At 45.5% G+C, this 27,819-nt stretch overlaps 1 protein-coding gene across 1 annotated transcript in view; it reads left to right on the top strand.

Moving 5' to 3' along the window:
- LOC124013431 (exopolyphosphatase PRUNE1-like) overlaps positions 1-27,819 on the top strand; it is a 37,069-nt gene that overhangs the window by 4,770 nt on the left and 4,480 nt on the right. The window contains exons 2-6 of the mRNA XM_046327777.1: positions 15,167-15,271; positions 17,892-18,097; positions 19,236-19,420; positions 19,655-19,813; positions 24,495-24,589. Coding sequence (XP_046183733.1) covers positions 15,167-15,271; positions 17,892-18,097; positions 19,236-19,420; positions 19,655-19,813; positions 24,495-24,589 — 750 coding nt within the window. The remainder of the gene's footprint in view (positions 1-15,166; positions 15,272-17,891; positions 18,098-19,235; positions 19,421-19,654; positions 19,814-24,494; positions 24,590-27,819) is intronic.

Raw genomic sequence — 27,819 nt, 5'->3', positions numbered from 1 at the left:
GATTCTGCAGGGAGCCAGGTGCTTTACTAAGTTGGACCTTCGTAACGCTTACCATCTCGTGCGCATCAGAGAGGGGGACGAGTGGAAAACGGCGTTTAATACTCCGTTAGGGCATTTTGAGTACCGGGTTCTGCCGTTCGGTCTCGCCAATGCGCCAGCTGTTTTTCAGGCATTAGTTAATGATGTTCTGAGAGACATGCTGAACATTTTGTTTTTGTCTATCTTGACGATATCCTGATTTTTCTCCGTCACTCGAGATTCATGTTCAGCACGTTCGACGTGTTCTACAGCGCCTTTTAGAGAATTGTCTCTACGTAAAGGCTGAGAAGTGCTCTTTTCATGTCTCCTCCGTTACTTTTCTCGGTTCTGTTATTTCCGCTGAAGGCATTCAGATGGATTCCGCTAAGGTCCAAGCTGTCAGTGATTGGCCCGTTCCAAGGTCACGTGTCGAGTTGCAGCGCTTTTTAGGTTTCGCTAATTTCTATCGGCGTTTCATTCGTAATTTCGGTCAAGTTGCTGCCCCTCTCACAGCTCTTACTTCTGTCAAGACGTGTTTTAAGTGGTCCGGTTCCGCCCAGGGAGCTTTTGATCTTCTAAAAGAACGTTTTACGTCCGCTCCTATCCTCGTTACTCCTGACGTCACTAGACAATTCATTGTCGAGGTTGGCGCTTCAGAGGTAGGCGTGGGAGCCATTCTATCCCAGCGCTTCCAGTCTGACGATAAGGTTCATCCTTGCGCTTATTTTCTCATCGCCTGTCGCCATCTGAGCGCAACTATGATGTGGGTAACCGTGAACTGCTCGCCATCCGCTTAGCCCTAGGCGAATGGCGACAGTGGTTGGAGGGCGACCGTTCCTTTTGTCGTTTGGACAGACCATAAGAACCTTGAGTACATCCGTTCTGCCAAACGACTTAATGCCCGTCAAGCTCGTTGGGCGTTGTTTTTCGCTCGTTTCGAGTTTGTGATTTCTTACCGTCCGGGTAGCAAGAACACCAAGCCTGATGCCTTATCCCGTCTGTTTAGTTCTTCTGTGGCTTCTACTGATCCCGAGGGGATTCTTCCTTATGGGCGTGTTGTCGGGTTAACAGTCTGGGGAATTGAAAGACAGGTTAAGCAAGCACTCACGCACACTGCGTCGCCGCGCGCTTGTCCTAGTAACCTCCTTTTCGTTCCTGTTTCCACTCGTCTGGCTGTTCTTCAGTGGGCTCACTCTGCCAAGTTAGCGGGTCATCCCGGTGTTCGAGGCACTCTTGCGTCTATTCGCCAGCGCTTTTGGTGGCCGACTCAGGAGCGTGACACGCGCCGTTTCGTGGCTGCCTGTTCGGACTGCGCGCAGACTAAGTCGGGTAACTCTCCTCCTGCCGGTCGTCTCAGACCGCTCCCCATTCCTTCTCGACCATGGTCTCACATTGCCTTAGACTTCATTACCGGTCTGCCTTTGTCTGCGGGGAAGACTGTGATTCTGACGGTTGTCGATAGGTTCTCTAAGGCGGCACATTTCATTCCCCTCGCTAAACTTCCTTCCGCTAAGGAGACGGCACAAATCATTATTGAGAATGTATTCAGAATTCATGGCCTCCCGTTAGACGCCGTTTCAGACAGAGGTCCGCAATTCACGTCACAGTTTTGGAGGGAGTTCTGTCGTTTGATTGGTGCGTCCGTCAGTCTCTCTTCCGGGTTTCATCCCCAGTCTAACGGTCAAGCAGAGAGGGCCAATCAGACGATTGGTCGCATACTACGCAGCCTTTCTTTCAGAAACCCTGCGTCTTGGGCAGAACAGCTCCCCTGGGCAGAATACGCTCACAATCGCTTCCTTCGTCTGCTACCGGGTTATCTCCGTTTCAGAGTAGTCTGGGTTACCAGCCTCCTCTGTTCTCATCCCAGCTTGCCGAGTCCAGCGTTCCCTCCGCTCAAGCGTTTGTCCAACGTTGTGAGCGCACCTGGAGGAGGGTGAGGTCTGCACTTTGCCGTTACAGGGCACAGACGGTGAGAGCCGCCAATAAACGCAGGATTAAGAGTCCAAGGTATTGTTGCGGCCAGAGAGTGTGGCTTTCCACTCGCAACCTTCCTCTTACGACAGCTTCTCGTAAGTTGACTCCGCGGTTCATTGGTCCGTTCCGTGTCTCCCAGGTCGTCAATCCTGTCGCTGTGCGACTGCTTCTTCCGCGACATCTTCGTCGCGTCCATCCTGTCTTCCATGTCTCCTGTGTTAAGCCCTTTCTTCGCACCCCCGTTCGTCTTCCCTCCCCCCTCCCGTCCTTGTCGAGCGCACCTATTTACAAGGTACATAAAATTATGGACATGCGTTCTCGGGGACGGGGTCACCAATACCTAGTGGATTGGGAGGGTTACGGTCCTGAGGAGAGGAGTTGGGTTCCGTCTCGGGACGTGCTGGACCGTTCGCTCATCGATGATTTCCTCCGTTGCCGCCAGGATTCCTCCTCGAGTGCGCCAGGAGGCGCTCGGTGAGTGGGGGTACTGTCATGTTTGTCATTTATTGTCATGTCTTGTCCCTGTGCTCCCCATGCTATTCGTTTCCCTCTGCTGGTCTTGTTTGGTTCTATCCCTCTCTCTCCCCCTCCCTCTCTCACTCTCTCGCTCTCTCTTCTCTCTGTCGTTCCGTTCCTGCTCCCAGCTGTTCCTATTCCCTAATCATCATTTAGTCTTCCCACACCTGTTCCCGATCCTTTCCCTGATTAGATTCCCTATTTATTCCTTTGTAATCCGTTCCTGTTCCGTCGGTTCCTTATATTGTATATTCCATGCTGTGATTGCGTTTCGCCCTGTCCTGTCGTGTTTTCTGCCGTGATTGTGTATCACCCTGTTCTGTCGTGTTTTGTGCCTTCATCAGACGCTGCGTGTGAGCAGGTGTCTCAGTCGACTACGGCCTGCGCCTACCCGAAGCGACCTGCAGTCTGTGGCCGCTTCTCCAGTTGTTTTCCCCTCTACAAATCTAGAGGATGTCAGTTATTCCGTTTTGAACATTATTAAACTCTGCTTCTGTTAAGTCGCTTTTGGGTCCTCTTTTACCAGCATGACAGGCCTAGTTGTAGTTTGTAGTGGCCTAGTTGTAGAATGTAGTGGCCTAGTTGTAGTTTGTAGTGTCCTGGTTGTAGTTTGTAGTGTCCTAGTTGTAGTTTGTAGTGGCTTAGTTGTAGTTTGTAGTGGCCTAGTTGTAGTTTGTAGTGGCCTAGTTGTAGAATTTAGTGGCCTAGTTGTAGTATGCAGTGGCCTTTTGATTCATTCACTTAAAAGTTATTCTTTCCCAGCATCCTCCCCCCTTCTCTAAGTATGAGTTCCCATTTTAAATGGGCGTAATCAAAGCTTCGTGGCATACTTCCTGGCTCTTGTCGTCTGTTAGATTTAATGTTCCTGCCCTCTGGTCAGATGCTTCTGTTTGGTCCACATCAACCACTTAGGCCAGGTTATATCTGAATACTGCCACACAGAAGGTCTCTGTGTTCTGATGGGCACTGGGCAGCCTTAGTTTAGCCAATGTCACTTCACATTATGGCCTCCACACATGGCTGGAGACTAAGTGTTGATGTTTATGTCTGGGTTTGTCCCTGACTACTCTACCTGGGGAGCTTAACACTTTGTATGCCTGTCCTGTCTCACGCCCACACACTCATAGGTTGGGGGGCCCTTAACAATGCTCATCTTTTCCATAATCAAATACTTGAAGACAATTTAATGTTATTGGTTGCAGCAGTCTTTCGTTTTCAGTGATGGGACAAGGCTACCGGTGTGTTCAATAGACCGAGACAGTAGATTAGAGGTCAACCGATTAGGATTTTTTGATACCGATTATTGGAGGACTAAGAAAAGCCGGATCCGATTAATCGGACGATTTTTATATATATATATTTGTAATAATGACAATTACAACAATACTGAATGAACAATGAACACTTTTATTTTAACTTAATATAATACATAAATAAAAGCAATTTAGTCTCAAATGAATAATGAAACATGTTCAATTTGGTTTAAATAATGCAAAAACAAATGAGAAAGTAAAAGGAGAAAGTAAAAGTGCAATATGTGCCATGTAAAAAAAGCTAACGTTTAAGTTCCTTGCTCAGAGCATGAGAAAGTATGAAAGCTGGTGGTTCCTTTTAACATGAGTCTTCAATATTCCCAGGTAAGACGTTTTAGGTTGTAGTTATTATAGGACTATTTCTCTCTATACTGTTATGCAGGTGAATGAGGACCCAAAAGCGACTTGGCGAAAACAGAGTCTTTAATCCAGTAAAGGAAATATGCAATACTCCTAGACAAATCGGAGCGGTAAATAAAGCATAAAAAACAATTCCACTCGTAATGACGAGAACAGACTGGAGACTCGATCATAAACTGTAGGTTGCCTCGGGAAGGCACTTGACCGTAGCAGACTCAGACACCTGCTCACCATTCAGCATCTGAGGGAAACACGACACGACAGGGCGATACAAAGACACAGCACGGTGAACAATATACAAGGATCCGACAGGACAGAAACGGAAAACAAGGGGAGAAATAGGGACTCTAATCAGGGGAAAAGATATGGAACAGGTGTGGAAAGACTAAATGATTGATTAGGGGAATAGGAACAGCTGGGAGCAGGAACGGAACGATAGAGAGAAGAGAGAGAGGGAGGAAGAGAGAAAAAAGGGAACGAACCTAAAAAGACCAGCAGGGGGAAAACGAACAGAAGGAAAAGCAAAATGACAAGACAATATAAGACAAAACATGACAGTACCCCCCCACTCACCGAGCGCCTCCTGGCGCACTCGAGGAGGAATCCTGGCGGCAATGGAGGAAATCATCAATCAGTGAACGGTCCAGCACGTCCCGAGACGGAACCCAACTCCTCTCCTCAGGACCGTAACCCTCCCAATCCACTAAGTATTGGTGACCCCGTCCCCGAGAAAGCATGTCCATGATCCTACGTACCTTGTAAATAGGTGCGCTCTCGACAAGGACGGGAGGGGGAGGGAAGACGAACGGGGGTGCGAAGAAAGGGCTTGACACAGGAGACATGGAAGACAGGATGGACGCGACGAAGATGTCGCGGAAGAAGCAGTCGCACAGCGACAGGATTGACGACCTGGGAGACACGGAACGGACCAATGAACCGCGGAGTCAACTTACGAGAAGCTGTCGTAAGAGGAAGGTTGCGAGTGGAAAGCCACACTCTCTGGCCGCAACAATACCTTGGACTCTTAATCCTTCGTTTATTGGCGGCTCTCACAGTCTGTGCCCTGTAACGGCAAAGTGCAGACCTCACCCTCCTCCAGGTGCGCTCACAACGTTGGACAAACGCTTGAGCGGAGGGAACGCTGGACTCGGCAAGCTGGGATGAGAACAGAGGAGGCTGGTAACCCAGACTACTCTGAAACGGAGATAACCCGGTAGCAGACGAAGGAAGCGAGTTGTGAGCGTATTCTGCCCAGGGGAGCTGTTCTGCCCAAGACGCAGGGTTTCTGAAAGAAAGGCTGCGTAGTATGCGACCAATCGTCTGATTGGCCCTCTCTGCTTGACCGTTAGACTGGGGATGAAACCCGGAAGAGAGACTGACGGACGCACCAATCAAACGACAGAACTCCCTCCAAAACTGTGACGTGAATTGCGGGCCTCTGTCTGAAACGGCGTCTAACGGGAGGCCATGAATTCTGAACACATTCTCGATGATGATTTGTGCCGTCTCCTTAGCGGAAGGAAGTTTAGCGAGGGGAATGAAATGTGCCGCCTTAGAGAACCTATCGACAACCGTAAGAATCACAGTCTTCCCCGCAGACAAAGGCAGACCGGTAATGAAGTCTAGGGCGATGTGAGACCATGGTCGAGAAGGAATGGGAAGCGGTCTGAGACGACCGGCAGGAGGAGAGTTACCTGACTTAGTCTGCGCGCAGTCCGAACAAGCAGCCACGAAACGGCGCGTGTCACGCTCCTGAGTCGGCCACCAAAAGCGCTGGCGAATAGAAGCAAGAGTGCCTCGAACGCCGGGATGACCAGCTAACTTGGCAGAGTGAGCCCACTGAAGAACAGCCAGACGAGTAGAAACAGGAACGAAAAGAAGGTTACTAGGACAAGCGCGCGGCGACGCAGTGTGCATGAGTGCTTGCTTAACCTGTCTTTCAATTCCCCAGACTGTCAACCCGACAACACGCCCATAAGGAAGAATCCCCTCGGGATCAGTAGAAGCCACAGAAGAACTAAAAAGACGGGATAAGGCATCAGGCTTGGTGTTCTTACTACCCGGACGGTAAGAAATCACAAACTCGAAACGAGCGAAAAACAACGCCCAACGAGCTTGACGAGCATTAAGTCGTTTGGCAGAACGGATGTACTCAAGGTTCTTATGGTCTGTCCAAACGACAAAAGGAACGGTCGCCCCCTCCAACCACTGTCGCCATTCGCCTAGGGCTAAGCGGATGGCGAGCAGTTCGCGATTACCCACATCATAGTTGCGTTCAGATGGCGACAGGCGATGAGAAAAATAAGCGCAAGGATGAACCTTATCGTCAGACTGGAAGCGCTGGGATAGAATGGCTCCCACGCCTACCTCTGAAGCGTCAACCTCGACAATGAATTGTCTAGTGACGTCAGGAGTAACGAGGATAGGAGCGGACGTAAAACGTTCTTTTAGAAGATCAAAAGCTCCCTGGGCGGAACCGGACCACTTAAAACACGTCTTGACAGAAGTAAGAGCTGTGAGAGGGGCAGCAACTTGACCGAAATTACGAATGAAACGCCGATAGAAATTAGCGAAACCTAGAAAGTGCTGCAACTCGACACGTGACCTTGGAACGGGCCACTCACTGACAGCTTGGACCTTAGCGGAATCCATCTGAATGCCTTCAGCGGAAATAACGGAACCGAGAAAAGTAACGGAGGAGACATGAAAAGAGCACTTCTCAGCCTTCACGTAGAGACAATTCTCTAAAAGGCGCTGGAGAACACGTCGAACGTGCTGAACATGAATCTCGAGTGACGGTGAAAAAATCAGGATATCGTCAAGGTAGACAAAAACAAAGATGTTCAGCATGTCTCTCAGAACATCATTAACTAATGCCTGAAAAACAGCTGGCGCATTGGCGAGACCAAACGGCAGAACCCGGTACTCAAAATGCCCTAACGGAGTGTTAAACGCCGTTTTCCACTCGTCCCCCTCTCTGATGCGCACGAGATGGTAAGCGTTACGAAGGTCCAACTTAGTAAAGCACCTGGCTCCCTGCAGAATCTCGAAGGCTGATGACATAAGGGGAAGCGGATAACGATTCTTAACCGTTATGTCATTCAGCCCTCGATAATCACGCAGGGGCGCAGAGTACCGTCCTTTTTCTTAACAAAAACAAAAAAACAAAAAAAAAAAAAAAAAACCCCGCCCCGGCCGGAGAGGAAGAAGGCACTATGGTACCGGCGTCAAGAGACACAGACAAATAATCCTCGAGAGCCTTACGTTCGGGAGCCGACAGAGAGTATAGTCTACCCCGAGGAGGAGTGGTCCCCGGAAGGAGATCAATACTACAATCATACGACCGGTGAGGAGGAAGGGAGTTGGCTCGGGACCGACTGAAGACCGTGCGCAGATCATGATATTCCTCCGGCACTCCTGTCAAATCGCCAGGTTCCTCCTGAGAAGTGGGGACAGAAGAAACGGGAGGGATGGCAGACATTAAACACTTCACATGACAAGAAACGTTCCAGGATAGGATAGAATTACTAGACCAATTAATAGAAGGATTATGACATACTAGCCAGGGATGACCCAAAACAACAGGTGTAAAAGGTGAACGAAAAATCAAAAAAGAAATAGTCTCACTGTGGTTACCAGATACTGTGAGGGTTAAAGGTAGTGTCTCAAATCTGATACTGGGAAGATGACTACCATCTAAGGCGAACATGGGCGTAGGCTTGTCTAACTGTCTGAAAGGAATGTCATGTTTCCGAGCCCATGCTTCGTCCATGAAACAACCCTCAGCCCCAGAGTCTATCAAGGCACTGCATGTAGCACCCAAACCGGTCCAGCGTAGATGGACCGACATAGTAGTACAGGATCTAGATGGAGAGACCTGAGTAGTAGCGCTCACCAGTAGCCCTCCGCTTACTGATGAGCTCTGGCTTTTACTGGACATGAATTGACAAAATGTCCAGCAAGTCCGCAATAGAGGCACAGGCGGTTGGTGATCCTCCGTTCCCTCTCCTTAGTCGAGATGCGAATACCTCCCAGCTGCATGGGCTCAGTCTCAGAGCCAGAGGAGGGAGATGGTTGCGATGCGGAGCAGGGAAACACCGTTGACGCGAGCTCTCTTCCACGAGCTTGGTGACGAAGATCTACCCGTCGTTCTATGCGGATGGCGAGAGCAATCAAAGAGTCCACACTGGAAGGAACCTCCCGGGAGAGAATCTCATCTTTAACCACTGCGTGGAGTCCCTCCAGAAAACGAGCGAGCAGCGCCGGCTCGTTCCAGTCACTAGAGGCAGCAAGAGTGCGAAACTCTATAGAGTAATCCGTTATGGATCGATCACCTTGGCATAGGGAAGCCAGGGCCCTAGAAGCCTCCCTACCAAAAACTGAACGGTCAAAAACCCGAATCATCTCCTCTTTAAAGTTCTGGTAATTGTTAGAACAATCAGCCCTTGCCTCCCAGATAGCTGTGCCCCACTCTCGAGCCCGGCCAGTAAGGAGTGATATGACGTAAGCAACCCGAGCTCTCTCTCTAGAGTATGTGTTGGGTTGGAGAGAGAACACAATATCACACTGGGTGAGAAAGGAGCGGCACTCCGTGGGCTGCCCGGAGTAACAAGGTGGGTTATTAACCCTAGGTTCCGGAGGCTCGGCAGACCAGGAAGTAACTGGTGGCACGAGACGAAGACTCTGGAACTGTCCAGAGAGGTCGGAAACCTGAGCGGCCAGGTTCTCCACGGCATGACGAGCAGCAGACAATTCCTGCTCGTGTCTGCCGAGCATGGCTCCTTGGATCTCGACGGCAGTGTTACGAGCGTCTGTAGTCGCTGGGTCCATTCTTTGGTCGGATCCTTCTGTTATGCAGGTGAATGAGGACCCAAAAGCGACTTGGCGAAAACAGAGTCTTTAATCCAGTAAAGGAAATATGCAATACTCCTAGACAAATCGGAGCGGTAAATAAAGCATAAAAAACAATTCCACTCGTAATGACGAGAACAGACTGGAGACTCGATCATAAACTGTAGGTTGCCTCGGGAAGGCACTTGACCGTAGCAGACTCAGACACCTGCTCACCACGCAGCATCTGAGGGAAACACGACACGACAGGGCGATACAAAGACACAGCACGGTGAACAATATACAAGGATCCGACAGGACAGAAACGGAAAACAAGGGGAGAAATAGGGACTCTAATCAGGGGAAAAGATATGGAACAGGTGTGGAAAGACTAAATGATTGATTAGGGGAATAGGAACAGCTGGGAGCAGGAACGGAACGATAGAGAGAAGAGAGAGAGGGAGGAAGAGAGAAAAAAGGGAACGAACCTAAAAAGACCAGCAGGGGGAAAACGAACAGAAGGAAAAGCAAAATGACAAGACAATATAAGACAAAACATGACATATACCATTTGTATTTCATATACATTTGACTATTGAATGTTCTAATAGGTACTTTAGTATTGCCAGCCTAATCTCGGGAGTTGACAAGCTTGAAGTCATAAACAGCGCAATGGTTGAAGCATTGCGAAGAGCTGCTGTTTGAATGAATGCTTACGAGCCTGCTGCTGCCTACCACCGCTCAGTCAGGCTGCTCTATCAAATCATATACTTAATTATAATATAATAATACACAGAAATACGAGCCTTAGGTCATTAATATGGTCGAATCCGGAAACTATCATTTCGAAAACAAAACATTTGTTCTTTCAGTGAAATACGGAACCGTTCTGTATTTTATCTAACGGGTGGCATCCATAAGTCTAAATATTGCTGTTACATTGCACAACCTTCAATGTTATGTCATAATTACGTAAAATTCTGGAAAAGTAGTTCGCAATGAGCCAGGATGCCCAAACTGTTGCATATGTTACTCAGTAAGAGTAACAAAACAAAAGGTAATGGGAATCAGGCATACAAAAAATGGTGCAATAAACGCAAGGGAAGTGACACAATTTACCTAGTTTAATATTGCCTGCTAACATGAATTTCTTTTAACTAAATATGTAGGTTTAAAAAATATATACTTCTGTGTATTGATTTTAAGAAAGGCATTGATGTTTATGGTTAGGTACCTGTGCAATCGTGCAATGATTGTGCTTTTTTCGCAAATGCGCTTTTGTTAAATCATCCCTTGTTTGGCGAAGTTGGCTGTCTTTTTGAGGACAGTTCTCAACGAGCCAGGCGGCCCAAAATGCTGCATATACCCTGACTCTGTTGCACAGAACACAAGAGAAGTGACACAAGTTCCCTAGTTAAAAGAAATTCATGTTAGCAGACAATATTAACTAAATATGCAGGTTTAAAAATATATACTTTTGTATTGATTTTAAGAAAGGCGTTGATGTTTATGGTTAGGTACACATTGGTGCAACGACAGTGCTTTTTTCACGAATGTGCTTGTTAAATCACCCATTTGGCGAAGTAGGCTGTGATTCAATGATAAGATAACAGGCACCGCATCGATTATATGCAACGCAGAACAAGCTAGATAAACTAGTAATATCATCAACCATGTGTAGTTAACTAGTGATTATGTTTAGATTGATTGTTTTTTATAAGATAAGTTTAATGCTAGCTAGCACCTTACCTTGGCTCCTTGCTGCACTCGCATAACAGGTAGTCAGCCTGCCACGCAGTCTCCTCGTGAAGTGCAATGTAATCGGCCATGATCAGTGTTCAAAAATGCCGATTACCGATTGTTACGAAAACTTGTTATCGACCCCAATTAATCGGCCATTCCGATTAATCGGTCGACCTTTACAGTACATATCTGTCAGGTAGTTCCTTCCTTGACTGTGTGTGCCATAATTCTGTTGTTGTGATTTAATTGTTCTTTTATAAACAATACAAAACATACACATACAAACAACAACATCATACAAACATCAACTACATCACACCTGCCCAGACCCACTAGAACACACCACCATCTCCAGCGCCTGTATCACTTTCCGCCACATGGCCTCAAATTGCACTCTCTGCGTGGCCCACACACTTTACAGTTTTAGATAATAAAGCATTTTACTTTTCCATTGCGTTAACGACAGACGATTGGTTGATTTGCAGTTTTTAAGTCTACGTTTTTTCAAAGATGATTGACGAGAAAATATTGTCCAACCCATCGGGTATCTCACTGCACCCTCATGTGCCGTGTCTTGAAATATGCAGACAGACGGATTAAACAAAATGGTCTATTTAAGCATTAAGGCCCGAGGGGGTGTGGTATATGGGTAATATACCACGGCTAAGGGCTGTTCTTAAGCACAACGTAATGCGGAGTGCCTGGATACAGCCCTTAGCCATGGTATATTGGCCATATACCACAAACCCCTGAGGTGCCTTATTGCTATTATAAACTAGTTACCAACGTAATTAGAGCAGTAAAAATAAATGTTTTGTCATACCTGTGGTATACGGTCTGATATACCACAGCTGTCAGCCAATAAGCATTCAGGGCTCGAACCACCCTGTTTAGCATTTTGTTTATACATGTTTTTTGTTTTGCCTATCTAAGGAATGTCAACCTGCCCGAGTTCATAACCGTTACCTAAAGTTAAACCATACCCATTACCTACCTAAAATAACACTATTCCCAACAAAAGGGGAATCAAGGTGGAATTTATTTAGCTGAAAAGTTATACTGATGATGAGGATGAGAAAAGAAGCATAGAATGAGGAAAACTAGGGGTTTGTCTCTCTTCCCTCTCTCCAAACAACTTGCTACTCCATCCACCAATTCCACGGTTCAGCCTTATCTCTCTGAGTCCCTGAGGCCTGTGCTAAGTGGATTGGAGAGAGAACGCCTCAGTGTGGTGCGGTTTTACATTAACCAGAAGGAATGAGACCTATGATGGGGCTCTCAGAAAGGGGAACGGGTGAGAGTAGCCAGCGTGCCTTACTGCATTTGATTTGTGTTTCAGCAGTAATGGAACACTATTGGTCAACCCAATGAAGCTCGCAACCTGGCTCAAAGTGATCCCTGGCTTGAATGCTGCACTCAAATGCAGGCCTAAATGGATTGCTCTGGGAACGTGGTCGCATTCACATTAGCGTGGGATATGGGGATAACTGTTAGAAAACAGCACTGCCCTATTATGTAACAGTAATTCACATTAGCGTGGGATATGGGGATAACTGTTAGAAAACAGCACTGCCCTATTATGTAACAGTAATTCACATTAGCGTGGGATATGGGGATAACTGTTAGAAAACAGCACTGCCCTATTATGTAACAGTAATTCACATTAGCGTGGGATATGGGGATAACTGTTAGAAAACAGCACTGCCCTTTTATGTAACAGTAATTCACATTAGCGTGGGATATGGGGATAACTGTTAGAAAACAGCACTGCCCTTTTATGTAACAGTAATTGACATTTCTCAGCAACAGAGTGAGTTGAATATGAAGCCCGTTGCAAAACAGTTCGCTAGGTGCACAAGACAGGTGCACAAGGACATGCATGAAGAGCAGAATCAGAGCATCCTGTCATAATCATGGTACTATAATAACATTCCTCCTCTACACCTCCGTATTTGTGTCGGGCCTACGTTTTCCCACCAACCAAGTTGTTCACCTCTTATCTAACCCTTGGTTATATTTCTAGCCTCGTCTTTGAATGGATACTGCAACAGTGGATTACTACAGCTGTAGTAGACGTCGCCCTGAATCGTTCTGTTTACCATGTGGCTGTTGTGGATTCACGGTTGAAGAGAGCTCTGCACACACACACACACACACACGCACGCACGCACGCACGCACGCACGCACGCACGCACACACACACACACACACACACACACACACACACACACGCACACGCACACACACACACAGTTGTTAAATATATCCTCCCTTGGCTCCTGTTTGCCTGCTCGGGTCTGTCCACTGCTACGCCTGATGGGAGGTGCCGCGCACACTGGGAAGAGGGAAGGGGAGGCTGGGCGGCCATGACGCCATGATGTCGTACACTCACACTGGCTTCCCGTTAGTGCCGCCCACTGGGCACTTACATTGGGCACTTAACATGGGGCGAAATGGCTCTCTCTCCATCCACACACTAAGCTACAGCCCATACTGATGGAGAGTAAAAACTGTCTAGAAGGCAGACCTGGACATATTTCTTGATTTACCATTGAAGTCAATAGGATGCACATCTAACAAACAGACAAGGGGGAAAAAAGGATCAGTGGCAGCTAGTAGGCCGGTGACGACAACCGCCGAGCGCCACCCGAACAGGAAGGTGGCCCTAAAGGACAAAGTAGTTGTTAGCATATAAATCCCTACCAAATAGTTCGTGTTTTTGGACTTCTTCTCCCGGTTTACAGTTAAATGACAGGTTTCCAGCAGTTAGGTCCATAAACTAATGGAACTAGCAAATGAAAGTGTTCATCACTGCTGCCAATGACTGGAACGAACTACAAAAATATCTGAAACTGGAAACACTTATCTCCCTCACTAGCTTTAAGCACCAACTGTCAGAGCAGCTCACAGATTACTGCACCTGTACATAGCCCACCTATAATTTAGCCCAAACAACTACCTCTTTCCCAACTGTATTTAATTTATTAATTTATTTAGCTCCTTTGCACCCCATTATTTTTATTTCTACTTTGCACATTCTTCCATTGCAAAACTACCATTCCAGTGTTTTACTTGCTATATTGTATTTACTTTGCCACCATGGCCTTTTTTGCCTTTACCTCCCTTCTCACCTCATTTGCTCACATTGTATATAGACTTGTTTATACTGTATTATTGACTGTATGTTTGTTTTACTCCATGTGTAACTCTGTGTCGTTGTATCTGTCGAACTGCTTTGCTTTATCTTGGCCAGGTCGCAATTGTAAATGAGAACTTGTTCTCAACTTGCCTACCTGGTTAAATAAAGGTGAAATAAAAAACATAAAAAATAAAATCAATGTATAGCAGAGTGCTTCAGAAGAACTTAGCTAAAGCCAGACGGTTGATTTAGCTTTTTGTGTCCTGCCATACTGCCACATACACGGGTAATTAGTGCTGTCACAGCTTTGCCATCATCCCGTCACAGCAAGGCCGTCTCCCCGGTGTCAGTCATAATATCGTTTCTATCATTATGTCCCAGATAAAGCGATACTAATCACACTCCTTATCACAGTGGGTCTACCAGTCGATGGCAAAAATGATCTCGCTGAGTCCAACAAGGCTGTGTCATAGTTGTAGCTGCACATTCACTCATTGTTATTGAAGACGTACCGCAGCGTTTTTTGAACATTTACTGTTGAAAAGCTATGTCCCAGGTATAAATACAATGCAGTACACACACTAAAGGGTAAAGAAATACGTTTTGAGCGAAATAGTTGTGTTTTTTTGACACGACAGCAAACTTCAAGGAGTGGGCCGTTCAAAGAGTTGGTTTGATGGGAATCTGTGATCTCATCAGCCCTCCTTCCTAAGGAGCAATAGAGGAGCATGTCTTGTGCTATGTCACGACTTATCTGGACCACCTATTGAGATGTGCCTATTGTTAAGTAAATAAGTTGTTAAGTGGACTGAAGTGCCACTTTAAAGTAGGTGATGTTCTTTGATTATCATAGCCTAAGTAGATTAAAAGCAGCAGTCCAAAAATGATAGCATAGACTAGATGCTAACTAACTACTGTGAGCCAAAATTAAATATAGGTCTACCATTCCAGTCTGTCAACATGGGATTTGTTTCACTAGGCTATTCTTGGCTATTCATTAACTGACTGCAGGCAGGTATCTAGCATTCTGGCGATGGTTTGCCAATGCCAATGCTTTTTACATTTTGACTAGTGTAGCCTTGGCTGTGTAAAAAAAAAACAGTTTAGAAATCTACAATGTATAAATCTGACAAGGAATTTTCCCACTCTCTTTACTTCCCCCCCCTTCCTTCCTTCCTTCCTTCCTTCCTTCCTTCCTTCCTTCCTTCCTTCCTTCCTTCCTTCCTTCCTTCCTTCCTTCCTTCCTTCCTTCCTTCCTTCCTTACTTCCTTAGGGCAGTTCGGAGGGCAGCTCTGGGATCCACGTTGTCCTTGGCAACGAGGCCTGTGACCTCGACTCCATGGTGTCGTCCCTCGCCTTCGCCTACTTTCTGTCCACAGTGAGTCAGCTAGCTTCTAGCCTGTGCCTCCTCTCATTAGTGAATCCCTCAACCCAGGTCGAAAATGAGTTACCATACCTGAAGTATCTATTCCCCTTCTCATATGTTTAGGTTTTTTATACGGTAACAAGTAATTGACACTTTACTTCAGGGTCGCTGGAAGTGGGGTCCTAGTCAAACTTGGCCCTCGCAAGAGGCTTCCAGAATGATCTTATGCAATTATCAGCCATGTATTTTTGGGGTGTCTCACTACTGAGATTTCATTTTGTTTCGGCACCCCTGCTTTACTTGAGTCATAAGGACTACATAACACTCATAATCACGACATAACGTCAGTTATCATAAGCTGACACCAGTTATGCCATGATTATGACCGTGTTATGTAGCCCTTATATAACAGGGGGTTTTAGTAAATTGTTACCCAAAAATACATTCACTACATGGCCAAAAGTATGTCTGCTCGTCAAACATCTCATTCCAAAATCATGGGAATTAATATGGAGTTGGTGCCCCCTTTGCTGCTATAACAGCCTCCACTCTTCTGGGAAGGCTTTCCACTAGATGTTGGAACATTGCTGCGTGGGACTTTTTTCCATTCAGCCAAAAGAGCATTAGTGAGGTCGGGAACTGATGTTGGACGATTAGGCCTGGCTCGCAGTTGGCGTTCCAATTCACCCCAAAGGTGTTCGATGGGGTTGAGATCAGGGCTCTTGGCAGGCCAGTCAAGTTCTTCCACACCAATCTCGACAAACCATTTCTGTATGGACCTCACTTTGAGCACGTGGGCCTTCCCCAAACTGTTGCCACGAAGTTGGAAGCACAGAGTCGTCTAGAATGTCATTGTATACTGTAGCGTTACGATTTCCCTTCACTGGAACTAAGGGGCCTTGTTATGCAGGTGAGTGAGGACCCAAAAGCGACTTAACAGAAACTGAGTTTATTCAAGTCCAAACAGAAAATAACAAATCCTGAATCCTTAACAGGAAATGTCCAAACGGGGATAACAGAAATCCTCTAGTTTGTAGAGGGGAATAACAGGATAAGCGGCCACAGACTGCAGGTCCCTTCGGGTAGGCGCAGGCCGTAGCTGACAGAGACACCTGCTCACACGCAGCATCTGATGAAGGCAAAACACGACAGGACGGAACAAGAACACAGCACAGCAAACAAGGATCCGACAAGGACAGAAGCAGAAACAGAGAGAGAAATAGAGACTTAATCAGAGGGCAAAATAGGGGACAGGTGTGAAAGAGTAAACGAGGTTGTTAGGAGAAGGAGGAACAGCTGGGAGCAGGAACGGAACGATAGAGAGAGAGAGGGATAGAGAGAGGGAAAGAAACCTAATAAGACCAGCAGGGGGAAACGAATAGAAGAGAAAGCACAGGGACAAGACATGACAATATATGACAATACATGACAGGCCTAGCCCAAACCATGAAAAACAGCATCAAACCATTATTCCTCCTCCACCAAACTTTACAGTTGGCAATATGTATTTGGACAGGTAGCGTTCTCCTGGCATCCGCCAAACTTAGATTAATCCATTGGACTGCGAGATGGTGGAGTGTGATTCATCTCTCCAGAGAACGCGTTTCCACTGCTCCAGAGTCCAATTGCTGAGAGCTTTACACCACTCCAGTCGATGTTTGGCATTGCCATGCTGGTCTTAGGCTTGTGAGTGGCTGCTCTGCTCTGGAAATCCATTTCATGAAGCTCCCAACAAACAGTTATTGCGCTGACGTTGCTTCCAGAGGCAGTTTGGAACCTGTTAGTGAGTGTTATTGCTCTTAGATGTTTCCACTTCACAATAAGAGCACTTACAGTTGATCGGTGCAGCTCTAGCAGGGCATAAATTTTACGACCTGACTTGTTGGAAAGGTGGCATCCTATGACGGTGCCACGTTGAAAGTCATGGAGCTCTTCAGTAAGGCCATTTCACTGCAAATGTTTGTCTATGGAGATTGCAAGGGGTGTCCACATACCTTTGGTGATGTAGTGTACCTTCTGGAAATCTTCTAGTATGAAGACCCATAGACTCTATGTTGTGGTTGTTTGAAATCAAATTTGTAAATTAATACGTCCTGCTATGCAGTAATTCATATATCTCCTAATTTAACTTGTTAATAGTGTTGAGAGAACTGGGCCAAGTCCTGAAGCACCCCCGGCTCAGAGTGACTCATTTCTAGGTCTGAGGTCCATGAATAGCTTGACCAAGCGTAATCAAAATTCCCAGAATTCTCCAAAATAGGACCAGACAACCTTCAGAGTCACTCGGATCATACTCCAGCATAAAAACAGTGTCTGTGCCCTGGCCACCAGCCACCGGTCTCTCCTTATCTTTCGTTACTGCATTGATCCATCTGCCCTCCCTAACCCCTGGCTATAGCTGCTCGCTAGCCTATACGCCCCCGCTACTCATGAAATATTCACACAGCCTCAGATACTCAAGATACGCCAAAGGTCTGAGAAGGTGGACAAAAACATTGCAGAGGAATCCCAGCTAACCTCAGCAGGAAGGTGTGTTGGTGTCAGATGTCTGTTTTGAACTGGTCTCCCTCTTCCATCCTTTCCTTCTCTCCTCCTTTTCCCTTCCTCTTCTTCCATCCCCCTTTGTTCCCAGGCGTCTGGCAGCTCGTGTAAAACTGTGGTGCCAGTGCTGAACATCCCGAGGGCCGAGTTCCCCCTACGTTTAGACAACGTGTTCCTGCTGAAGGAGAGCGGGGTTCCATCAGAGGCTCTGGTGTTCCGTGACGAGGTGGACCTGGCAGGGCTCCATAGAGCCAAGAGGCTGGTTCTCTCCCTAGTGGACCACAACGTGCTTCCTAGGTCAGGGGTTGCAACATGACTCTTCCTATTTATTTTCTCACACTGTCACGTCCTGACCTTAGTTCCTTTTTTATATGTCTCTATTTTAGTTTGGTCAGGGCGTGAGTTGGGGTGGGCATTCTATTTGTTGTTCTATGTTTTTGTATTTTTGTGTTTGGCCTGGTATGGTTCCCAATCAGAGGCAGCTGTTTATCGTTGTCTCTGATTGAGAACCATACTTAGGCAGCCTGTTTTCCCACTATGATTTGTGGGTAGTTGTTTTCTGTTTTGTGTTGCTGCACCTCACTGGACTGTTTCGTTTTCGTTTCACTCTCTTTGTTATTTTGTTTAGTGTTTCTTTTCTAATAAATATAACATGAACACTTACCATGCTGCGCATTGGTCCGATCCATCTTATTCCTCATCAGAAGAGGAAGTCAATTACATTACACACACTCTCTTTTCTGACATTCTCTCCCTTGACATCTCTGCCTTTCTCTCACTCAGACTTTCTACCAATGATACCTACAGTATCAAATAGAATTGACAACACAGGAGAACTTTGTGGGAAAGTGCCTGATATGTGGAGGGCCAGTTTCCCAGACCCAGATTAAGAAAACTTGTTTTTTTTTGTGATACTTTTTACCCATTTTTTCTCCCCAATTTCATGACAGTCTTGTCTCCTCGCTGCAACTCCCCTATGGACTCGGGAGAGGCGAAGGTTGAGAGCTGTGCGTCCTTTGAAACACGACCCAGCCAAGCCACACTGCTTCTTGACACACTGCTCGCTTAACCCGGAAGCCAGCCGCTCCAATGTGTCGGAGGAAACACCGTCCAGCTGTCGATCAGAGTCAGCTTGCAGGCACTCGGCTCACCACAAGGAGTCACTAGAGCACGAAGGGGCACGGAAATCCCGGCCGGCCAAACCCTCCCCTAACCCGGACGACGCTGGGCCAATTGTGCGCCGCCTCATGGGTCTCCTGGTCACAGCCGGCTGTAACACAGCCTGGGATCGAACCCGAGTCTGTAGTGACACCTCAAGCTTTGTGATGCAGTGCCTTAGACGGCTGCTCCACTCGGGAGGCAGAAAACACATAGTTAAGGATATATGACACAATGTATTTCACAATATTCACTCAACTCCAACTTTTCCCCATAGTGCCGACATTGACTTGGAGGAGGCAGTTGTGGAAGTCATTGATCACCACCACCTCGAGAGGACACCCTCCACCTCCTGTTCGGTCACCATGGAAACCGTGGGTTCCTGTGCCACCTTGGTGACAGAGTACATTCACCACAAGGCACCTGAAGTGCTAGACAGACAGGTGGCCCAATTATTATACGGTAAGTTTGCCACAGCAATAATTCTCTCATGTCCAGCATTCTGTATAACATGTGCCAAACTCCAGTATTTGAGGGTCACAGTGTCTCCAGGTCTTTAAACAATGCATACCTCAGAACTAGGCAGTGGAAATATGGCAGGAGGAATTTAGACTAAAATTGTAGTTGCGCTTGTTTGTCAATGCCAGCGGTAACCATTAGCTCAGTTCACCTATACTTGGCAGTGTGCCCACACAGGGGCCATTGTGCTGGATTGTGTCAACATGGCCCAAGACGCGGGCAAGGTCACACCAAAGGACAGCCTTCTGGCCTGCCTACTGGAGTCGCGCTTCCCAGACCTGCCACCCAGGGGTGCCCTCTTCCAGTCCCTACAGAGCGCCAAGTTTGACATCTCAGGTAACAAAGAAAAACCCGCCATGGGAAAAGTGTTGACAGGTGGACAAAATGACACTGCCTTGTCACTTGACATTCAGGGACATAGGTTGTCATGACAATATGACATTATTATGTCAGTATTATGACACTGTTAGGACATACATTTAAAATTTACATTACATTTAAGTCATTTAGCAGACGCTCTTATCCAGAGCGACTTACAAATTGGTGCATTCACCTTATGACATCAGTGGAACAACAATAGTGCATCTAAAACTTAAGAGAGGGATTACTTATCCTATCCTAGGTATTCCTTAAAGAGGTATACCTAGGATAGGATAAGAATCACTGTTTTAGATGCACATAAAGTGACTGTTCATTTCAAATAAAGTGTTACCCGTATTTTAAAGAGTGTTGTAGAGTAAGTGTGAGATTTTACACAACGTCAAAAGAATGTTGTGGAGTGTCCATCGAGAAGTAAAAAATGACTGGACAAAGCCATCGATCACATGACACCATTCATTCCTATGTGCAGACTCAATAGCCCATTCAGGCGAAATGAAGTCGATTAAGATGGCGTCTAATGGAGACATAACATGCGCAGTTTGAGCTACTCCAAGAAGAGACGTTGCAGGCTAGCTCAGCGTTGCCCCCTCTCAAGCTGAAGGCCAACCGGCGTACCGTGATATTGGTACCATGATTGTCTTCTAAGTAATGTTTTCTTTACACAAAGATTGACCATGACGATTGCCATTTTTCAATTCACTTTATTGGGGGATCCTGTTTTCTGCCAACAATTCCTGCAGTACCTCGGTCGGCCTTGGACTTTCCAGGGCTTCAATGAAAGGGACAGTCATTCTCCCTTGTGTTGACCTCATTCCTGGTTTATCTTACTATGTGTTATGTTATACTGTTACTGGGTAATGTTCATGATGACGTTGACCTTAGAGCCCCAGGACCAGTGGAAACAAAATAGCCCCTTAACATCAAAGATCCACCACCATATTTCAAAGGAGGTATTGGGTTCTTATTTATGCGTCCTTATTTCGACGCCATTACATACATTGTGTCAGAGATTTTAAAAAATCTAATACTTGACCACATCCAATACTTGACTGTATTTGACTAAATTTACACCCGCGTTGTGGTAATTTACCATAGAAATAGAGTGTTGTTGTTTATCACTTATACAACCAAATCAAATCAAACTTTATTTGTCACTTGTGCCGAATACAAGTGTAAACCTTACCGTGAAATGCTTACTTACAAGCCCTTAACCAACAATGCAGTTCAAGAAGAGTTAAGAAAATATTTATCAAATAAACTAAAGTTTTTTTTTTTTTTAAGTAACACAATAAGAATAACGAGGCTGTATACATGGGGTACCGGTACTGAGTCAGTGTGCAGGGGGTGCAGGTTAGTCGAGGTTGTTGATAATTGTACCACAGTCTGACGTAAGGCCTGGCTCTGTGTGTGTGTGTGTCTGGTTAACTTCTACCATGGAGGGTTCAGGGCTGTTTGCCTTCAGAAAGGATTCACACCCCTGGACTTTTCCCCCCACATTTTGTTGTGTTACAGCCAGAATTTAAAATGTATGAGATTGAGATTTTGTCACTGGCCTACACGCAATACCCCATAATGTCAAAGTGGAATTATGTTTTTTAAATATTTGTACTAATTCATTAAAAATGAAAAGCTGAAATGTCTTAAGTCAATAAGTATTCAACGTCTTGGTTATGGCAAGCCTAAATATGTTCAGTAGTACACATTTGCTTAACAAGTCACATAATAAGTTGCACGGCCTCACTCTGTGTGCAATAATAGTGTTTAACATGATTTTTAATAACTACCTCAAAAGTATCTGTAAGGTCCCTCAGTCTAGCAGTGAATTTCAAACACAGATTGAACCACAAAGACCAGTGAGGGTTTCCAATGCCTCGCAAAGAAGGGCACCTATTGGTAGATTGGTAAAGAAAAGCAGACATTGAATATCCTTTTGAGGATGGTGCAGTTGTTCATTACACTTTGGATGGTAAATCAATATACCCAGTCACTACAAAGATACAAGCATCCTTCCTAACTCAGTTACCGGAGAGGAAGGAAACCGCTTAGGTGAAACCCCTCAATGGTGACTAAAACAGTTGCAGAGTTGAATGGCGATGATAGGAGAAAACAGAGAATGGATCAACAACATTGTAGTTACTCCACAATACTAACCTAATTGACAGAGTGAAAAGAAGGAAACCTGTACAGAATATTCCAAAATATGCATCCTGTTTGCAATAAGGCACTAAAGTAATTCTGCAAAGACATGTGGCAAAGCAATTCACTTTTTGTACTGAATACAAAGTGTTATGTTTGGGGCAAATCCATAACAACACATTACTGAGTACCTCTCTCCGTATTTTCAATCATAGTGGTAGCTAAATCATGTTATGGGTCCGCTTGTAATCGTTAATGACTGGGGGAGTTTTCAGGATAAAAAAAAAAGGGAATAGAGCTAAGCACAGGCAAAATCCTAGAGGAAAACCTGCTTCAGTCTGCTTTGTCAATCTATGTCAAGACCTGAAATGGTTGTCTAGCAATGAACAACAACCAATTTGACGGAGTTTGCTGAATTTTTTAAAGAATAATGGGCAAATGTTTCAGGTGCGGAAAGCTCTTAGAGACTTTCCCAGAAAGACTCAAAGCTGTAATCGCTGCCAATGGTGCTTCTACAAAGTATTGACTCTGGGGTGTAAATACTTATGTTAATAAGAGTATTTATGTACAGTCGTGGCCAAAAGTTTTGAGAATGACACAAATATGAATTTCCACAAAGTTTGTTGCTTCAGTGTCTTTAGATATTTTTTGTCAGATGTTACTATGGAATACTGAAGTCTAATTACAAGCATTTTATGAGTGTCAAAGGCTTTTATTGACAATTACATGTAGTTGATGCGAAGAGTCAATATTTGGAGTGTTGACCCTTCTTTTTCAAGACCTCTGCTATCCGCCCTGGCATGCTGTCAATTAACTTCTGGCCCTTATCCTGACTGATGGCAGCCCATTCTTGCATAATCAATGCTTGAAATTTTCCGAATTTGTGGATTTTTGTTTGTCCACCCGCCTCTTGAGGATTGACCACAAGTTTTCAATGGGATTAAAGTCTGGAGAGTTTCCTGACCATGGACCCAAAATATCAATGTTTTGTTCCCTGAGCCACTTAGTTATCACTTTTGCCTTATGGCAAGGTGCTCCATCATGCTGGAAAAGGCATTGTTCGTCACCAAACTGTTCCTTGATGGTTGGGAGAAGTTGCTCTCGGAGGATGTGTTGGTACCATTCTTTATTCATGGCTGTGTTCCTAGGCAAAATTGTGAGTGAGCCCACTTCCTTGGCTGAGAAGCAACCCCACACATGAATGGCCTCAGGATGCTTTACTGTTGTCATGACACAGGACTGATGGTAGCGCTCACCTTGTCTTTTCCGGACAAGCTTTTTTACGTATGCCCCAAACAATCGGAAAGGGGATTCATCAGAGAAAATGACTTTACCCCAGTCCTCAGATGCCCAATCCCTGTACCTTTTGCAGAATATCAGTCTGTCCCTGTTGTTTTTCCTGGAGAGAAGTGGCTTCTTTGCAGCCCTTTTTGACACCAGGCCATCCTCCAAAAGTATTCGCCTCACTGTGTGTGCAGATGCACTCACACCTGCCTCCTGCCATTCCTGAGCAAGCTCTGTACTGGTGGTGCCCTGATCCCGCAGCTGAATCAACTTTAGGAGACGGTTCTGGCACTTTCTGGACTTTCTTGGGCGCCCTGAAACCTTCTTCAAAACAATTGAACCGCTCTCCTTGAAGTTCTTGATGATCCGATAAATGGTTGATTTAGCAGCAATATCCTTGCCTGTGAAGCCCTTTTTGTACAAAGCAATGATGACGGCACGTGTTGATGATGTCGGCACCACCCTCCTTTTGAAGGTTTCAGTCTGTTTATCGAACTCAATCAGCATGACAGAGTGATCTCCTGCATTGTCCTCGTCAACACTCACACTTGTGTTAACGAGAGAATCACTGACATGATGTCAGCTGGTCCTTTTGTGGCAGGGCTGAAATGCAGTGGAAATGTTTTTGGGGGATTCAGTTCATTTGCATGGCAAAAAGGGACTTTGCAATTAATTGCAATTCATCTGAACACTCTTCATAACATTCTGGAGAATATGCAAATTGCCATCATACAAATTGAGGCAGCAGACTTTGTGAAAATTAATATTTGTGTCACTCTCAACCTTTGGCCATGACTGTATTTCATTTTCAGTGAATTTGTAAAAATGTCTAAAAACATGTTTTCTCTTTTTCATTGTGATGGGGTATTGTGTGTAGATGGGTGAGAGAAAAAAAACAAATATTTAATCAATTTTGAATTCCGTCAGTAAGACAACAAAATGTGGAGTAAGTCAAGGGGTATGAATCCTTTGTGAACACACTGTATATGTAGGGCCCTGTGTTTTGGTTAATCATGTCACATGACCTACATAAAAGAAAAAATGATTTAAAGGCCTCAAATAAAGGTTATAAATCAGGGCATGTGACATGATTAACCAAAACACAGGGCCAAACGTACAGCATATGATCTGCAGTAGTGCTTGTCATACAGTAGTGTCATTACCCAATTACATGCTGCCATTGTAATACTGCGTGTCCCATTGGCTTGTGTTACAGGTCTTTCTACAGAGCAGATCCTGCTGAAGGACATGAAGGCTGTCTCCGAAGGCGACCTGAGACTGGCAGTCAGCGCTGTGTACATGACACTAGATGTACGTACTGTCTAACCATGCCGATACTTGAATTAATCCACTCTTCCACCACCTTGCTTTAAACTGAGACTCAGCGATATTAGGTCACCATAAGAGCAGGTGCAGCCAGAGAGTGTGAGGCAAGGGGCTGCACTCGTCAGCACCAACACATCCACTGTTAAACATCTGCACAGGAGTTTGCATCTCTCTAATGCAGTGTGATAACTGCGTGACAACAAATGCTGACGATTGCAGCCTCTTGCTTCGCGCAGTCTTTGTTTGTGTCGGACGTTGCCGTGCTCCTCATGGTAAATGAATATTGCTGAGTCTACCTTTAACATCACCCTCTCAGCATCATACTGTGTGTGTGTGTGTGTGTGTGTGTGTGTGTGTGTGTGTGTGTGTGTGTGTGTGTGTGTGTGTGTGTGTGTGTGTGTGTGTGTGTGTGTGTGTGTGTGTGTGTGTGTGTGTGTGTGTGTGTGTGTGTGTGTGTGTGTGTGTGTGTGTGTGTGTGCGTGCGTGCGTGCGTGCGTGCGTGTGTGTGAACCTTTACTCTTCCCCATTAACAGTGATGCGTTAAAATGGCCGACTTTGCCTTTGAGTAACCAACTCTTCAACGAATTTGGGTTTGCAGATGATTCCCCAAGTCATAATTCCTACTCCTTTGGGAGAATTCTATTCCACTATTAGAATCTTTCCATTTCAGTCATACTCTTCAGTCACTCTACAATGCCACTGGTTTAGCAATCAGACTCGCTTTTAATCCTGGGAGATGATCTTTTTCCATATTCTTCATTCTGACAATGGAGCGTTTGCCTCGGAGGGGTGCAACTATATGCAGTGGCAGACATCTGGGAGCGAAAGTGACAGCTATATGCAACTAATGGCTCACAGCGTATATTGTACCGTCTGATTTGCATAAACAAATGAGATCAGTAGCACAGTGTTGCTTCAGACCAGGCTAAACAATAGTGACAGGAGTCATGTCTGTTAGTTAAGAATACTCCCTGATATTTGGGTGGCCGTCATTGATCACAGACGACGAGGAGTTGAAAGTGGGAGTCTACTGTAGGGAATACAGACAGTTGACTCCTGGTGAGTGCACATAGAATAAGTAACTCTGTTTAACTGCAGTGCAGTTCCTCCATCCCACTGCAAATGTATGAATTTTTAGAAATGCCTTCTATTAGAGCTGGCACAGTTATTGTGTAATTGTGTAACCGACAATTATGGATAATAACCGTGAACTAACACACTTATTAAAAGAACATCCCTGGTCATCCCTACTGCCTCTGATCTGGAAGACTCACTAAACACATGCTTCATTTGTAAATGATGTCTGAGTGCTGGAGCGTGCCCCTGGCTATCTGTAAATGATGTCTGAGTGTTGGAGTTGCCCCTGGCTATCTGTAAATGATGTCTGAGTGTTGGAGTGTGCACCTTGCTATCTGTAAATGATGTCTGAGTGTTGGAGTGTGCCCCTGGCAATCTGTAAATGATGTCTGAGTGTTGGAGTTGCCCCTGGCTATCTGTAAATGATGTCTGAGTGTTGGATCTGTAAATGATGTCTGAGTGTTGGAGTGTGCCCCTGGCTATCTGTAAATGATGTCTGAGTGTTGGAGCGTGCTCGTGGCTATCTGTAAATTATGTCTGAGTGTTGGAGTGTGCCCCTGGCTATCTGTAAATGATGTCTGAGTGTTGGAGTGTGCCCCTGGCTATCTGTAAATGATGTCTGAGTGTTGGAGTTGCCCCTGGCTATCTGTAAATGATGTCTGAGTGTTGGAGCGTGCCCCTGGCTATCTGTAAATGATGGCTGAGTGTTGGAGTTGCCCCTGGCTATCTGTAAATGATGTCTGAGTGTTGGAGCGTGCCCCTGGCTATCTGTAAATGATGTCTGAGTGTTGGAGTTGCCCCTGGCTATCTGTAAATGATGTCTGAGTGTTGGAGCGTGCTCCTGGCTATCTGTAAATGATGTCTGAGTGTTGGAGCGTGCCCCTGGCTATCTGTAAATGATGTCTGAGTGTTGGAGCGTGCTCCTGGCTATCCAGAAATGTAAAAAGCAAGAAAATGGTGCCGTCTGGTTTGCTTAATATAAGTAATTTGAAATTATTTATATTTTTACTTTTGATACTTAATTATATTTTTATCAATTATATTTCCTTTTGATACATTTATATATTTAAAGCCAAATACTTTTCTACTTTTCTCAAGTAGTATTTTAGTGGGTGATTTTCCCTTTTACTTGTGTCATTTTCTATTAAGGTATCTTTACTTTTACTCAAGTATGACAATTGGGTACTTTTGCCACCACTGGTCAGGAGGAGAAACTTAATTTGCGAAGGTTCCAAGACAGTGGTTCTTAACCTGGGTTCGATCGAACCCCAGGGGTTCGGTGAGTCAGTCTCAGGGGTTCGGCGGAGGTCAAGGCATACATACGACTCATATGATTCATGATGACATGCCCCGCTTGGCCATCATTGGCTGCAGGTGATCACGCTACATCGCTTGGCCTATCTGTGCTGCAGGGAATTTGGTGCGCTCAGTAGTCGACTTGTGACAGTCGTGATGGTACGTCTTGTGATTTCTTTCTTAATATTTTAATCGCTTCATACTTACTATGTCGAGCAAAAAAGAAAGTGGTCGGACGAATATGTACAATATGGATTCACATGTATAACGGAACGTGATGGGAGTCAGCGTCCTAACTGCGTGATTTGCAATGCCAAGTTGAGCAATTCTAGTCTAGCACCGGCAAAACTAAGAGAACACTTCCTTAAGCTGCATGGAGATGGAAAATACAAGAACACAACGCTCGCTGAATTCAAGGTGAAGAGAGCCAGATTCGATGAAAGGCTACTCTGCCTGTTCTCGGCTTTGTACTCATCAACAAACCGATCCTCACAGCATCGTCGTCCCGTTGCTTACCTGATCGCAAAGCAGGGCAAACCACACACCATTGGTGAAACACTCATAAAACCAGCTGTGTTGAAAATGGCGAATATCATGCTGGGAAAAGAGGCTGAAGTTAAGTTATCCCAAATTCCTCTTTCAAATGACACCATCAGCGACAGAATAGAGGACATGAGCAAAGACATCTTGGCTGAAGTAGCTGCAGATCTGATTTCAAGCCCGGCAAAATTCAGCCTTCAACTCGACGAGACCACAGACGTTTCCAATCTGAGCCAGCTTGCTGTATTCGTGCGCTATGTGAAAGACGACGTGATAAAGGAAGATTTTTATTTATTTTGTAA

This window comes from Oncorhynchus gorbuscha, linkage group LG24, assembly GCF_021184085.1.
Source record: "Oncorhynchus gorbuscha isolate QuinsamMale2020 ecotype Even-year linkage group LG24, OgorEven_v1.0, whole genome shotgun sequence".
Lineage (NCBI taxonomy): Eukaryota > Metazoa > Chordata > Actinopteri > Salmoniformes > Salmonidae > Oncorhynchus > Oncorhynchus gorbuscha.
Note: the sequence above shows the minus strand (reverse complement) of the source record. Positions and strands in the feature narration are given on the sequence as shown.